General features: G+C 35.4%; 1 protein-coding gene across 2 annotated transcripts in view; it reads right to left on the bottom strand.

The window, feature by feature from the left end:
• COL4A5 (collagen type IV alpha 5 chain) overlaps positions 1 to 11984 on the bottom strand; it is a 230567-nt gene that overhangs the window by 21208 nt on the left and 197375 nt on the right. The window contains exons 37-42 of one of the 2 annotated variants that reach the window (XM_007463668.1): positions 8555 to 8681; positions 5709 to 5789; positions 4962 to 5060; positions 4348 to 4398; positions 2852 to 3037; positions 899 to 907 (exon numbers count right to left, since the gene is read on the bottom strand). In XM_007463668.1, the coding sequence (XP_007463730.1) occupies positions 899 to 907; positions 2852 to 3037; positions 4348 to 4398; positions 4962 to 5060; positions 5709 to 5789; positions 8555 to 8681 (553 nt within the window). The remainder of the gene's footprint in view (positions 1 to 898; positions 908 to 2851; positions 3038 to 4347; positions 4399 to 4961; positions 5061 to 5708; positions 5790 to 8554; positions 8682 to 11984) is intronic. The other variant, XM_007463667.1, reaches the window with a different exon arrangement.

Below are 11984 nucleotides of genomic sequence, written 5' to 3'. Positions count from 1 at the left end.
CTCTTTCCCCTTTTAGTTCCTCCTTAGAAATTTGAAAAGGGCTATTTATCTTGAAAAATAATAAACACACTCAGATATTTGTGGTTCTTTTTACTCCTGATTAGGTGAACATCTTTTAATATGAATTAGCAGTTTTCTAATGGGCAGCTCTTGGTAACTTTTCTTGGGTGTGTACTTTTTATATGTACAGGATGAAAATAAGATTAAGAGGTTTCTAGTCTGTGCTGGCTGCACTGACTTTTTTATTTACTCTGTGCCCATTAGTCCATTTACATAGCAGCAGAATTTAGAACTTTGTGACAAACCAAAATGTGAAGATGGGATGGTTTGAAAAATTACAAGAGGTATGGCTCGTCAAGAATTGCATATTTGCAGGATCTGATAATACATATTATTGTTTAAAAAGAATGTCTTTTTGAAGAATAGTTCAATTTCATTTACATTAACAGATACGAGGCAAAAATAGGAAATACACTCTAAAGGTAAATGTAAAATAGTATACAATATACTTTTGAGTACTAAAAATTTTCAACTAAAAATGACACAAATATATGAATTTTAAAATGATAAATCAGTTTTCCTAATTAGGTAATTTTGAGTTATTCCAATAGACAGAAAAACTGGACTCTGCAAGTTCCTGACAACTTTCAGAGCTAGATCAACATGTAAGAATTGAATTGGCATATATGCTCTTAAAATATATTCAAACACTTGAAAATATTAGGTACAGGTGTATATACACCTATACACACACATATACATACACTATATATGTGTATATAAATAATATATACATACATATATATATATATATATATATATATATATACACACACACACAAATATAAGAAAAGTTTCATACTTCATGCAGATACTACTTTGGAGTTAAGGAGCTAACCTGTAGGACCTGGATAGGGATCAAAGTTCACCAAGGCCCAATGTCATCATTAACAAAAAGGAAAAATATCAAAATTGTTAGAAACATCAAGAAACTAAAGCATTACACTAACTTCTTTCAAGTTAAACTTTAATTCAATAAAAGAATACTCTGCAGCTCATATTCATGCATCTGTATATAAACCAAATTATCACCACTTCACATCAACACTAAAATAAAAACAGCACATGTAACAAATTTTGAAAGACCAAAAATCATTTTTATAATAATTATTACTATGAGTGTAGATGACAACAATCAATTCTAAGAGCAATTGGGTTTAAAATTCCATTTTAATATGTAGTTTATGAACAAATCAAGGAGTCACAAATACTCATCTGACGTGTGTTCTTCTTCTGACTACTTTTGTTATTATTTCTTTTAGAAACAGTTATTATTATTATTAATATTATTATTTTTGCGGTATGCGGGCCTCTCACTGTTGTGGCCTCTCCTGTTGCAGAGCACAGGCTCCGGACGCGCAGGCTCAGCGGCCATGGCTCACGGGCCCAGCCGCTCCGCGGCATGTGGGATCTTCCCGGACCGGGACACGAACCCGTGTCCCCTGCATCGGCAGGCGGACTCTCAACCACTGCGCCACCAGGGAAGCCCAAAACAGTAATTTTTAAAGAACCTTTGTGACTGATGTCTTTATGTTGACATATTTCAGAGTAATGTTCAGCATTGAGCTCTATGACTGGTAAGAATAAACAGCCACAGTGCTGATTAAAATACAAAAAAGATAATAGTTTGGTTTATTTGAATTATTGCATGCATAACCAAGCAAGATATTTGTGTCAATTCTTTACATTACATGCAAGAGAATTAACATGGCTGAGGAGCTTTTCACTGCTTTTCTTCAGTAGTAAACCAAAGTAAAACTTTAAATAACACTCTATAAACAGTCAAATCAGATCAGATAAAATCTAGTTTTGAAAATGATCTTCTGAACAAAGTATGTGATCCCATTTAATTCATGTTTTTAGAGCACATCGTATTAAAACTGACTGCAATCACTTCAGAGTTTATGGAAATTTTCACTTTTAAATACATTTTAAAAATGGGTCAGAGACCTTCAAAGGATAAAAAGGCAATTGCTTTGTTATTTTAATCTTACATTTCTCTTATTTTTAAAAAATCAATGAGGGTCAAGTTTTCAATAATTAGAAATATAAAAATTGAATATCAAGTCTCCAGAATGTATTAATAATCTATCTCCAGTGACTGAGCTCAGCGACATTAATTCAGGATGAAAATGAGCGTTTCCAAACTTACTAAAATGAAATGACACAGCACAAACACAAAATGAAAAGTGAACATTGGATGCAAAACTGAGACTACTAGAGCAGTTAACACAAGACAAATGAGGTATAGACATGAAGCTGGTATGAAGAGATCACTATTCAATTTAATCATGCTGTGATGTTGAAGATAAATTTGATTGCCTAGCTCCTAGAGAAGATAAAATTTCTTTATTGTGCTTGGTGACATTTGCTGATCATATGACAGAACCATAGCAACACTTTTGGTATGGACCACAAGCATCTATTGGGTGATCACTAAAATGATTTCTGTGATGACATGCTGAGAAGCTCACATTAAAAATGCAGATGACATTTTGCTGCCAGGTTATCAGTATAGCTTTATGTATAATAAAAAGACTAATAAATCCACTATTTCCTTTTTTCCTCCAAGTTGGTATGTTTTAGTTCAACTTTAAATGATGAAACGCATTACTGAAAAGAATTATTAGATGCCATGGAAATGGATGGAGCTATGAATAAAATAAGCTCTTTCTTTTCAAGAAGTTCTTTGGATTATAGATTCGAAAGTCCTAAAGACTGAATAACCTACCAGCAAAATGAAATAAATGGACTAATAAATAGACAATTCCCCTACCACTCATGTACATACCTGGTCTCCCTGGAGGACCTTGGGGCCCAGGGTTGCCTTTAGGGCCTTCCAGAGCTGGACCTGGAGAACCAGGAGGGCCTGGGGGACCCTGCAGACCAGGGAAACCATGAAAGCCTGGTTCACCCTTTGGACCTGGAAGGCCAGGGTTTCCTGGAATGCCAGGTAATCCTCCATCACCCTTTTGACCTATGAAAGTGAAGTCATGTTAGAGAGCACATTAAATGATACTGAATATCAGGCTTGTCTGTAAGACTAAAGCTGCTCCCACTTACTAGAACAAGTAATGGAATTTACTGAGGTCATTTCTACCTCCTACCAAATCCCCAGCCCATCCAGAAAACCCATACTGCTATTTCTATGTATAGAAATATAGAAACAATAATAACTTGTATCCTAAAAGATATCCTTTGTATTAGGACATAGAGCAATGATCACATGACCAGTAGTTATGAGAAAAAAGGAGAAGAAATAGAAAAGTATAAAATATCTGCAACAATAGTTTAGAGATAGCTGGAGGAAATTCCTGACACAAATGTTTTGAGACTAATTTCTGAGACCATTGGAAGATATGGATCTTCAACTGTTGCTGTGTGTCCCCGAAGACCATTCCATCCAAGATTTAGAAACACAATCTAGATAAACTCTTTTCAACACTTTTCTACACCACCGACATGCTTGAGAGCAATAAAACAGTCGCACATTAGACTAATAATTTTTATGTTGGATTCATGAAAAAAATACAGGAATTTCTAAGAGATCTATGTGTGGTTTGAAAAAAGCCTCCATAGAATAGCCAATGGTCATTTCAGAACATAAACATACATATCTGTACACACATTCAGTCATTTAATTGACTACTTGGTGCTTACAATAATAGTAAGAACAAATGAGGGAAGGTAGATGTGTGTGCATCCTACCCATCCAAAATGCAAGATGTAAATTAAGATGGAGTTTTCAATAGACAATTTTTATTATTGGTACATATTTCTACAGTTTTCTTATATTACCTTAGTTTTGGTTACCATGGGGAGAAAAAAGTGTTTTTCTTCTGGCTAAAAGGGTTTTTAAAAACTTAGTGAAATCTACCTCTTCGTACAATTTTGCTTTCTTTTAAAAAATTTTTTTTTATTTTAACATCTTTGTTGGAGTATAATTGCCTTACAATGTTGTGTTAGTTTCTGCTGTATAACAAAGTGAATCAGCTATATGTATACATATATCTCCATATCCCATCCCTCTTGCATCTCCCTCCCACCCTCCCTATCCCACCCCTAACACTTATTTATGAGGTTAATGAAGAGATATCTATATGTAAATGTTCTTAATGGTGCATTTTTTATAGTACAACTCTTTATACTAAGTTGCTAATTAAGTAATGCTTTAAGATGTAACTCTAGCTTTGAGTTGTCTGGGGTTGTATGTGGAGATGAATAAGTAAGTGTAGTGGAGAATATTATATTTTATGGACTGATTTAGCATGCTTCATTAAAGTTTACCAGAAAGTCCTGGAAGTCCAGGGGGTCCTGGGATTCCAAAGCCTGGTTGACCTGTTAGAGCATAAACCGAAAATTCTCAAATAGATAATAATAACTGAAACAAGGACAAATTATTTTTGGATCATTTAGGTTTCTCGTAAGTGCTGCAATGTATATTATATGAAACATGAAGACATTTCCAACATGGAACTACAATTCTAACATGAGAAAACCATATAAACTTATATTCTATTTGTGATGAGTGTTATCTTTAAAAACTCATGTCATATGAATATATGTGTGTATATATAAATGGAATAGAGATTGCATAGTGAAAGGAGGTCATCCAGAGTAGTTGACTTCTTGATGACAAGAAGTTGTCCAGGTAGCTTCTTGACATGAAAAATTGAACAAGAAAGGATATGGAGTTTTTCATAAGAGGGAGGCAACTTTATCTATAAATGTGAGGCAATATTCGCAGAATGGAGTGGAAGAAGGTAATTAGGAAGGGAAAAGTATGTGGTAGCTTAGAGGGTAAGAAAGAAGATACAATTTCACTATGGGTAAAAAAGGGCAAAAGTTAAAGTAGACAAGGAAGAAATTAGAAAATTAAGGACAATAAAAAAATATAGCACCTGGTTCACCCTTCTGTCCAGCTGGTCCAGGAATACCATCTTGACCTGGTTTGCCTTTTTCACCTGGAGGCCCTGGTGGCCCAGGACGACCTCCACCACCTAAAGAACAGAGTACAGCAGGTTACACCTATCTTCCCAATTCCCTTTTCCTTCCATATCTGCAATTCTTTCCATTTTGGCTTCAAATAGTTCTACCCAAAAGACACAAAGTGTCTCTGGGACACTCCTTTTAAATCAAGAAATCTTGTGGAAAAGAAATACAGGATAATTTGAGGATAAGGAACTGCTTTATCATTCATTCAGTATTCAAAACATTTCACTTTCTCATTTTAATCTACCTTTAGAATATATAAGAAAGAAAGATGTGCATGTGTGGGGGGATGGAAGTGGGGTGAATTATAGGCCTTGTATGGGGCCAAAGGAAGTGATTTGCTTTAGAATTCAGTAAACAAAGAAAACTACACCTTGCCATTCTAAAATAGTCAGAGTGTCTACCTACTATTATAGGATACTTGAAATAACTCTCCTTGGAAAAAGTGAGCCCCCAAAATAAGGTCCCATAATAATAATTTTAAGCAACTTTTATTAAGAATTGTTCACTTCGTACCTAACAGGTAGTATTAAGTGAATGATCACCACGTTTCTTTGTCTTGAAAATGTTCACAGCTCCCAGAAATGATTTGACTTTCCAAAAATGAATAAAGCCTTAGTTTAACAGAACAGCAAACCCTTATTTTTCATTCTTACCTACAGGACCAGGTTCTCCTGGAAGGCCAGGGTTCCCAGGAGGACCATTAATACCTTTTGGTCCAGGAAGGCCTGGGGTTCCTAGAGTAAAGAGCTCAATTTAATGATAAAAGAAAAACCACACTGCTTTGAGAGCTACAATTCAAATTTACAATTTAGACTGTTAGCATAGAAACAGTGAAGAATAGAAAAACAAAACCCCAAAAGATGCTGGTGTTTGCTTGATGATTTAAGAATAATTTTAAGTTTTAAATTGATTTATCCAGAGGTTGACATTATTTTATATTCATAATAAAAACAATTATCACCATATTATACTGGTAGAATTAATTGGTAGGATTCCATTGTATGGATATACCAAATTTTTAAGAATCCATTCATTTCTTGGACATTTGGGTTGTTGTCAGGTTTTAGCTATCATGAATATCTATTCTATTTATGGAAACCTGGTCTACTTAGCTATTATGAGTAATGCTGCTATGAATATCTCTGTGCTGGTATTTTTGTAGACATAAGTCTTAATTTATCTTGGGTAAATACTTGGATAGGAGTGAAACTGCTGAGTCACAGAATAGGTATATGCTGTGATTTATAAACAAACAAACAACAATATTTGGGAATTCCAGTTGCTCCAGATCCTTGTACAACATATGGTGATACCAGTTGTTTTAATAATAGCCATTCTAGTAGAAATGTAGTGCTACCTCATTGTGGTTTTAATTTGCATTTCTTTGATAGTTAACGATATTGATTGCTTTTGCACATGTTTATTGAACATCCGTGAATCTTCTTTTGTGAAATGTACGTTCCAAGTCTTCGGCATTTAGAAAAATGGATTGCATGTCTTGTTATTATTAAGTTGTAGAAGTTCTTTATATATCCCAGATATCAGTCATTTATGAGATACATGTTTTGCAAGTATCTTCTCCTAGTCTGTAGCTTCCCTATTCATTTTCTTAATGGTGTCTTTCGATGAGCAGAAGAAAAAAAGAACTCAGTTTCTTTAAAATAAAAAAGGAGTGTGGAGCAATTGGACATATGTATGAAAATAAATGAACCTTGACCCCTAATCACACCATAAAACTATTCTTCTTCGAGATAGACCATAAACCTAAATATAAAACCTTAAACCTTAAACATTGAAAGTTACAGAAAAAATTAGAATATTTCCATAAACCTGAGTAGGCAAATATTTCTTTAATAGGACACAAAAGCACTAACCATGAAAGAAGAGTAAGAAAGGACTTTATTAACATCGCATGACAGCATTAAGAGAGTGAAAGGCAAATTTGAGATAGAAAGAATCTATTTGTAATACATATCCAGAATATGTAAAGAACTGCTCTGAATAATAAGAAAAAAGGCAAACAACTCATTAAATAAGAGCAAAAAAACTTGGAGCAGGCACTTCATAAAGATGCCAAATGGCCATTAAGTATATGAAAAGGTGTTTAACATTGTCATTCATTAGGAAAATGTAAATTAAAACTTCATTGAAATACCTCTATATAACCACAAGAATTGCTAAAATTAAAAAGACTGACAATATCAAGTGAGGTGAGGATGCAGGCAACTGGACATTTCACAACACAAAGTACTAACTACTATATGATTATGGCAAGCCACCAGGAGCCACCCATGGACATTCATGCATTGCAGGTGGGACTGTAATGTATAAAATCACTTTGGAAAACTGGCACCATCTACTAAAGTTAAATGTACACCTACCTTCTGATTCAGTAATTCTACCACTAAGTTTTTGTGTGAGAGAAATGAGTACACGTGTCCCCCAAAAGACGTGTCAAAGAATGTTAATAGCATCTTTTCCCTTAATAGTCCCAAACTGGAAACAACCCAAAAGTCTATCAAGAAGAGAATGGGTAATTGATTATGGTTTATTTCTTCAATGGAATATCATGGAGCAATGATAAAAAAACACAAAAACTGCTGACTGGCAACAAGATAAATGAATCTTACATTCATAGTGATGAGTGAAAGAAGCTAGACACAAAGATATATACTGTATCATTCCATTTATGTGAATTTCAAAAACAGGTAAAATTAACTGGTGGTGATAGAAGTCATAGTAGTGGTTACCTGCAGAAGGGGGGTGTCACTGTGAAGGGGCATAGGTAAACTTCATGGGGTAAGGGAACTGGTTTATACCTTGATATGTGTGGTGGGTACATGGATATATATATATATATATATATATATGTAAAAACTCATTTATTGTCTTGTACATTTTATCGTATGCTATACTTTAATAAAAAGGTGAAGGAAAAGATAACCAAAGGCCCAATGCATCCATGCCACTGTGCAATCCAAAAAAACAAACAAACAAACAAAAATACAAGCGTAAACAGAGCAGGTACTATAACAATTGAGTTCAGACCACCTACTTGACTACAGTGCTTAAGTCCCTTTGCTTGCATGACTCAGTCCTTATCATTTGAATGAACTGCATGATTGTTCTACCAACAGCTACACACCTGTGCCTGAGTACAACATTCTAAGGGAATCAGCAGCAGGCTAGGGCTTAGCAGTGTACATTATCACCTAGAAAAATAGTAAGGCCTCTTAGTTGACTTGTGGCTAGTAGTCAAAGACTCAAAAGTGCTCTCTGCCCACAGGATATTGTCCTGCTGAGTTGGTAATGCCCATTTTCATTTTATACAGAAAGAAATTTGGGCAAAATTGTTAAAGAGCTAGTTCGAGATTGCTTTGCTGGTCCGTAGCTGATTGAGAAATAGAACAGAAGTCTGTCAATTAAGAAGTTGCTTTGTGACATGGGTTAGAGTAGATAAGAAAGGAGAGAAGGAAGCATTTAAGAAAAGTAATATTACCAGGGAATCCAGGAAGGCCTGGTTGTCCTTTTGCTCCAGGGGTCCCCGGTAATCCAGGCAAACCAGTATCTCCCACAGCACCTTTGATACCGGGGTTCCCTGGGTATCCCGGCAGACCAGGTTCACCCTAAAAACATGAATAGAAAGATAAAACTGAAGTCTGTACATGACTTAGATTTTATAACAACATAAAATTATTCATAGAGCTTTTACTGTATGTCAGGCACTCTGCTAAGTTCTTTACATAAATTGCTTCATTTAATCATCACAACAGCCCTTTGGGTTAGGCTTTATCATCTCCATCTATAAATGAGAAAACTAAATCTTGGAGAACTCAAGTGCCTAAGGTCTCTGGTAAGTAGCAGAACTGGGATTTGAACCAAGATCTGTCAGACTCCAGAGCTCATGCTATTCCCATGATATGTAGATGCATTATTCTCATTAATCCTAACTTTGTAAGAAAGATACTATTATTATCCCCATTTGATGGTAATGCAGCTAGTAAGTGGTAGAATCTGAGTTTGGGTCCAGGCAGTTTGATTTTGGAACCTGTGATCATCATCCCTAGTATACTACAATGAAATTCATGGCTTACAATAAGCATGTCAAACAATAATTACAGTAGGTTCTATTGTAAAAGGGAAATTTCATCTTAACATGAAGAAGTCTATCAGTTCTTCAGTGGACATCTCAAATCCCATTTCCTCCATGAAGACTTCCAGGACAGAAAACCTACCCTAAAAATTTAGGGTAGGTTCTTATTCCATTATGTTTATAATGCTTTCACATATGCATGTCTTGACTCTTCAGTTACACTGAAAACTTCTTTGGGGTCAGAGATAATTCATATATAACCACTTTCGCTCAACGAACATTTGCATTGTTTTCTTCTAATAAAGCCTTAGAAGAATTCATACTCACTTTCACGATTAAAACAAGTTTTTCCCAACAACAATGAGAATATATGTCATAACACTAAATCTACCACAGTGTTCACTGCTCTGCTCATGAGGACCATGACCTGTCCAACAAAGCGTTCAACATCACCTGCTGAATACTTTCTTTTTCATTTAGTGCTTATGCTTGTCTAGGTGAGTAAGATCATATATTTGTGACTCAAGTGTTTCCGCACTATGGTAAAAGCTTTGTAAACTAATGACTTTTCTCCTTACTTCCCTTTCTTAAAAAACAATTAACAATCTTGGGCTTGGAATATATGTATTTCTGTCTGAACCATTATAAATCAAATATCTAGCATATTTTTACACACATAATAGGTATACAATTGAATTTTGGATTGAACTGGTTCCAGCTTAGGTACTTACACAGAAAAGCTTTGAATAAACTATCATAATTCTTCTTGTTATTGATGAACCAATGACATATATCAAAATTAAAAAAAACAAGAAGAAAATTCCATTATTCTGCTAATAAACATGAAATGCAGTAGATAAACTTCTGATTATTTATAATGAAGTATGTTAAATTCTACAAATAACCCCAAACTGTAATTTTGACCAGTTCTTGTTCCCTGATACAGTACTTCTTACCACCATATGGCCCTACTCCTTCAAACCAAGTGAACTGTAAAAAAGAAAGTAAATTTTCACTAGGACTTCTGAAAAGTACTACAATTTGCTACTTTAAGTTTCACCTAAACTTTTATTATTCATACACTTGCAGAAAAAATAATGAGCTTCTAAAAAGATAAGAAGATAATGAAAAAGAGTACTCAGAAAATCAACAACCTGGCCAAGAATCCTATAAATCACTCTGAGAAGGGAAAATTCTAGTCTACTAATACTCTCAGCAAAAGCTAGGCAAGACTTAAACCACACTTATGCATACACTTAAAGCACAAATATCTATATTTATTCTAATATCAAGCTTTGATACAATTCTTTTTTAATTTAGATATAATTGACATATTATATTAGTTTCAGGTGTACAACATAATGATTCAATATGTGCATATACTGTGAAACGATCACCATAGTAAGTCTAGTTAGTATCCATCACCATACAGTTATAAAATTTTTGTTCTTGTGAGGAAAAGTTTTAAGCGATTTTCAATATACAACTTATTAACTATAGTCACCATGCAGTATATTACATCCCCATGACTTATTTAATTTATTGCTAGAAGTTTGTACTTTTTAACCCCCTTCACCTATTTCACCCACCCCCACCCTCCCCTGCCTCTGGCAACTACCAATATATTCTCTGTATCCATGAGCTTGGTTTTTGTTTGTTTTGATTTTATTTGTTTTTAGATTCCATATATAAATGACATCACATGGTATCTGTTGTTCTCTGTTTGACTTATTTCACTTAGCGTAATACCCTCAAGGTCCATCTATGTTATGACAATTGGCAAGGTTTCATTCTTTTTTATACACCACTTCTTTATCCATTCACCCATCAGTGGACATTTAGGTTGCTTAGCCATTGTAAATAATGCTGCAAGAAACATGGGGGTGCATATATCTTTTCCAGTTAGTGTTTTCATTTTCTTTGGATAAATACCCAGAAGGGGAACTGCTGGATCATATGGTAGTTCTATTTTTAATTTTTTGAGGAACCTGGATACTGTTTACAGTCCCAGAAACAGTGTGCAAGAATTCCTTTTGTCCACATCTTTGCCAACACTTGTTATTTTTTGTTTTTTTGATAATAGCCATTCAAAAAGGTGTGAGGTGATATCTCATCATTTTGATTTGCATTTTCCTGATGATTAGTGATACTGAGAACCTTTTCATGTACCTATTGGCTATAGGTATGCCTTTTTTGGAAAAATGTCTATTCAGATTCTCTGCTCATTTTTTTTTGCGGGGGGGTACGCGGGCCTCTCACTGTTGTGGCCTCTCCCATTGCGGAGCACAGGCTCCAGACGCGCAGGCTCGTGGCCACGCGTGGCATGTGGGATCTTCCCAGACCGGGGCACTAACCCGCGTCCCCTGCATCGGCAGGCGGACTCTCAACCACTGCGCCACCAGGGAAGCCCCTCTGCTCATTTTTTAATCAGATTGATTTTTTTGTTATTGAGTTGAATGAGTTCTTTATATATTTTATATATTAACCCCTAATCAGATATATGATTTGCAAATATTTTCTCTCATTTAGTAGGCTCCCTTTTCATTTTGTTGGTTTCCTTTCCTGTGCAGAAGTATTTTAATTTGATGTAGTCCCACTAGTTTATTTTTTTGTTTCTGTTGCCTTTGCTTTGGAGTCCAATTCAAAAACTCATTGCCGGGCTTCCCTGGTGGCGCAGTGGTTGAGGGTCCGCCTGCCGATGCAGGGGACACGGGTTTGTGCCCTGGTCTGGGAAGATCCCATGTGCCGTGGAGCGGCTGGGCCCGTGAGCCATGGCCACTGGGCCTGCGCGTCCGGAGCCTGTGCTCCGCAACGGGAGAGGCCACAACAGTGAGAG

Source organism: Lipotes vexillifer, unplaced genomic scaffold, assembly GCF_000442215.2.
Source record: "Lipotes vexillifer unplaced genomic scaffold, Lipotes_vexillifer_v1.1 scaffold1267, whole genome shotgun sequence".
Taxonomy (NCBI): Eukaryota; Metazoa; Chordata; class Mammalia; order Artiodactyla; family Lipotidae; genus Lipotes; species Lipotes vexillifer.
Note: the sequence above shows the minus strand (reverse complement) of the source record. Positions and strands in the feature narration are given on the sequence as shown.